General features: G+C 53.3%; 2 protein-coding genes across 2 annotated transcripts in view; one reads left to right on the forward strand and one right to left on the reverse strand.

Moving 5' to 3' along the window:
- The window catches only part of EAH_00048380 (hypothetical protein, conserved), a gene marked incomplete at both ends in the record, with an annotated part of 2243 nt that extends 1342 nt beyond the window's left edge, over window positions 1–901 (forward strand). Inside the window, 3 exons of the mRNA XM_013394482.1 lie at window positions 167–429; window positions 642–703; window positions 872–901. Coding sequence (XP_013249936.1) covers window positions 167–429; window positions 642–703; window positions 872–901 — 355 coding nt within the window. The remainder of the gene's footprint in view (window positions 1–166; window positions 430–641; window positions 704–871) is intronic.
- Window positions 902–1627: 726 nt separating this feature from the next.
- EAH_00048390 (hypothetical protein, conserved) lies at window positions 1628–3318 on the reverse strand (the record flags this gene model as incomplete). Its single annotated transcript, XM_013394483.1, has 4 exons — window positions 1628–2169; window positions 2405–2468; window positions 3038–3076; window positions 3205–3318. 4 exons carry the CDS (start codon window positions 3316–3318, stop codon window positions 1628–1630), a joined length of 759 nt encoding a protein of 252 aa, XP_013249937.1.
- Window positions 3319–3367: the final 49 nt, after the last annotated feature.

Here is a 3367-nt window from a genome sequence, read left to right on the forward strand (position 1 = left end):
AACCCTGAAGATTAGACGAATGAGGGCGGTCGTTGAGCCCGAAACAACACCAAATAAACTGTTTGCGTGGATGCTGTCTTGCTGAGGGTTTAGGGTTTAGGGTTTAGGGGTTAGGGTTTAGGGTTTGGGACTTAGGGTTTAGGGTTTAGGGTTTAGGGTTTTGCAGGCCTAAGAACAGCGCTGGAGACGGAGAAACAATAAAGGGCTTTCGTCGCGCAGACACCCCAATGCTGCTGCAGCAAGAAGGAGACAGCTTATTTAAGCAGCAAGCTGCAGCAGCAGCAGCAGGGGCCGTGTGGGGCCCCCATCTGGGTCCTGCTGCTGCTGCTGCTGCAGGGATTAACACTGCAGCAGCAAACAAAAAAAGAAAAAAGCAGCAGCAGCTTGAGGGCTTCTACAACTTCTCCAGGCAGGAGAAACGCAGACGAGGTAAACCCTAAACCCTAAACCCTAAACCCTAATCACCAATACTAACGCATACTACTGCTGCTGCTGCTACTGCTGCTGCTGCTGCTGCTGCTACTGTTGCTGCTGCTGCTGCTGCTGCTCCTACTGCTACTGTTGCTGCTGCTGCTGCTGCTGCTGCTCCTACTGCTACTGTTGCTGCTGCTGCTGCTGCTGCTGCTGCTGCTGCTGTGCAGAAGCAGAAGACGCGGCAGTGCGGGCGCAGAAGGTTTTGAAGATTGTGGCAGAGCAAGCCAAGGTGATTTAGGGTTTAGGGTTTAGGGTTTAGGGTTTAGAGCTCCGACGTTGCGGTTTAGGGTCTAGGGGCTTGCACAGCACATTTTCGTCTGCGTCTGCAGGGCTTAGGGTTTAGGGTTTAGGGTTTAGGGTTTGGGGTTTCAACTTGTGCTGACTGTGTTGCATTCAGAAGAACGTCTTTAGCCTCACCAAACGTTAGCCCAGCTAGCTAGCTAGCTAGCTAGCTAGCTAGCTAGCTATCTAGGGGGCCCTACCTAGGGCGCAAACTTGGCTGTCTAGTGGCTAGCTGCGGCTAGCACTGGCTAGCTGTAGCTAGCTGTAGCTAGCTGCAGCTAGCTGTAGCTATCTATCTATAACCAGCTGTAGCTGGCTATGGTTAGCTGTAGCTAGCTGTAGCTAGCCATAGCGGCAGCTAGCTATAAATAGCTGTAGCTAGCTACAGCTAGCTATAAATAGCTGTAGCTAGCTACAGCTAGCTACAGCTAGCTGGGGGCTGCCGAGGGCCCCTCTTAGTCCGCTGAGGCGATTGGCACTTGGGGTGTCTGCACAACTAAACATAATGCATGCACAACTTTGCAAGCTAGGGATTGCTGTTGCTGCTGCTGCTGCTGCTGCTGTTGCTGCTGCTGCAGCTGCTGCTGCTGTTGCTGCTGCTGCTGCTGCTGTTGCTGCTGCTGCTGCTGCTGGGGCTACGGGTGCTGCCGCTGTGTGATAGCGCTGCTTCCTGTCTGTTGCTGGCGTCTATTGGCTGCTGCTGCTGTTTGCTGCAGCTGCTGCTGTTTGCTGCTGCTGCATAGCAGCAGCTGCTTTTCCGTTTTGCTGCTGCTGTCGCAGTTGCTGCTGCTGTTGCCTCAGCAGCAGCTGCTGCTGCTCGTTGCTGCTTGTTGCTTCTTTCTGCTGTTGCTGCTGCTGTGTGTTGTTGTCCTTACAGCACGTATTGTTGCTGCAGCTTGCTGCTGCTGCTGCTGCTGCTGCTATTTGTTGCTGCTAAGGATACCGAGGGTTGACGGTGCCCCTGAAGCTGCTGCTGGGCTTGCTGCTGCTGCTGCTGCAAGTGTTGTTGCTGCTGCTGCTGCTGCGTGTGCTCTTCTGGGTGCTGGGGGGCTTGAGCCATGCCTTGCTGTTGCTGCTGCTGCTGCTGCTGCTGCTGCTGCTCCTTTTGCTGCTGCTCTTCCACTTTCTGCTGTGGGTGTTGGTTTTCCTTTTCTTGCTGCTCACACTTACGTTGCTGCTGCTGCTGCTGCTCCTCCTCCTCTTGCTGCTGCTGCTGCTCCTCTTGCTGCTGCTCCTCCTCCTCTTGCTGCTGCTGCTGCTGCTGCTGTTCTTGCTGCTGCCCCTGCTCCTGTTCTTGCGGCTGCTGCTGCTGCTGCTGCTGCTGCACAGCAGCTAAACAAGCTCGCAGACGCAGCATAGAGGCATCGGCGGCGAGCAGAAGCTCAGTGGCCTGGGGCCCCCCAGTGAATCCCGCTGCAGCAGCATAAACCCTAAACCCTAAACCCTAAACCCTAAGCCCTAGAGCTTAAGAGACGCCGCTTACGCCCTACGCGTTCTAGGGTTTAAGCTGGCACAGCAGCAAAATGAAGAGTTGTCGATAGTGGGGTTAAGGGTTTAGGGTTTAGGGATGAGAGCGTAGGGCGTAGAGTTCAGAGTTTAGGGTTTAGAGTTAAGGGTTTAGGGTTTAGGGTTTAGGGTTTAGGCCTACCAAGACGAAGGAGACGGAGAAGAGGCGGGTGGTTGCTGATGGCTGCCTTAACTCTTGGGTTGTCCTGCAGCACCAAACCCCAAACCCTAAACCCTAAACCCTAAACCCTAAACCCCTACTTTGAGCCGAATTCACCTCTGAGATAGAGTTACTGCTTCTGGTACAGGGCGTTGCTTTGTTCTATTAGGGTTTAGGGTTTAGGGTTTAGGGCGATGAGCCGTGCAGGGGGGGTCGTTTAGGGTTTGCGGTTTAGGGTTTAGGGTTTAGGGTTTACGAGTTTAATTCTCCTGAAGCGCTCATCATGAGGGTGCTCTGCTGCATTGCTCAGCAGCTTAGAAATAATAAACAAACTTTTTGCTGCTGCTTCTGCTTCTTCATTTAGAATAAACTCCTCAAGTGCAGCAGCTGCCTGTACACCCCAATCCATGCATGCCGAGGGTTTAGGGTTTAGGGTTTGTGGTTTAGGGTTTGAGGGGAAAGGGAGAGTGCAGCAACCATATGCAACGCACCACCTAAACCCTAAACCCTAAACCCTCATCAGCAAAGACAGAGAGGCGAGAACACACACAAACAGCTACACCCCAAAACCCAAACCCTAAACCCTAAACCCTAAACCCTAAACCCTAATCTGACCAGGGCCTCTGTGTTTGGCGGATCTTCCATCGGGATTTCCTGCAGAAGACAAAACGGCCTAAACCCTAAACCCTAAACCCTAAAGTCTGCGCGCCGCTAGAACCCCTAAACCCTTGCTTCTGCACCTTTCCACCCGAAACCCTAAACCCTAAACCCTAAACCCTCACAGGAGAAGAAACAAGAAGGGGCCCCGAGCTCTCGCCTATGATGGGCCCCTTATCTGCTGGAGGCCTCAAACCCCCAACAAGGCGGTATAACTCCGTAACCACCGTACTGTCCAGCTGAACCACAAACCCTAAACCCTAAACCCTAAACCCTAAACCCTAAACC

Source organism: Eimeria acervulina, genomic scaffold (assembly GCF_000499425.1).
Source record: "Eimeria acervulina Houghton genomic scaffold, Eah_scaff760, whole genome shotgun sequence".
Lineage (NCBI taxonomy): Eukaryota > Apicomplexa > Conoidasida > Eucoccidiorida > Eimeriidae > Eimeria > Eimeria acervulina.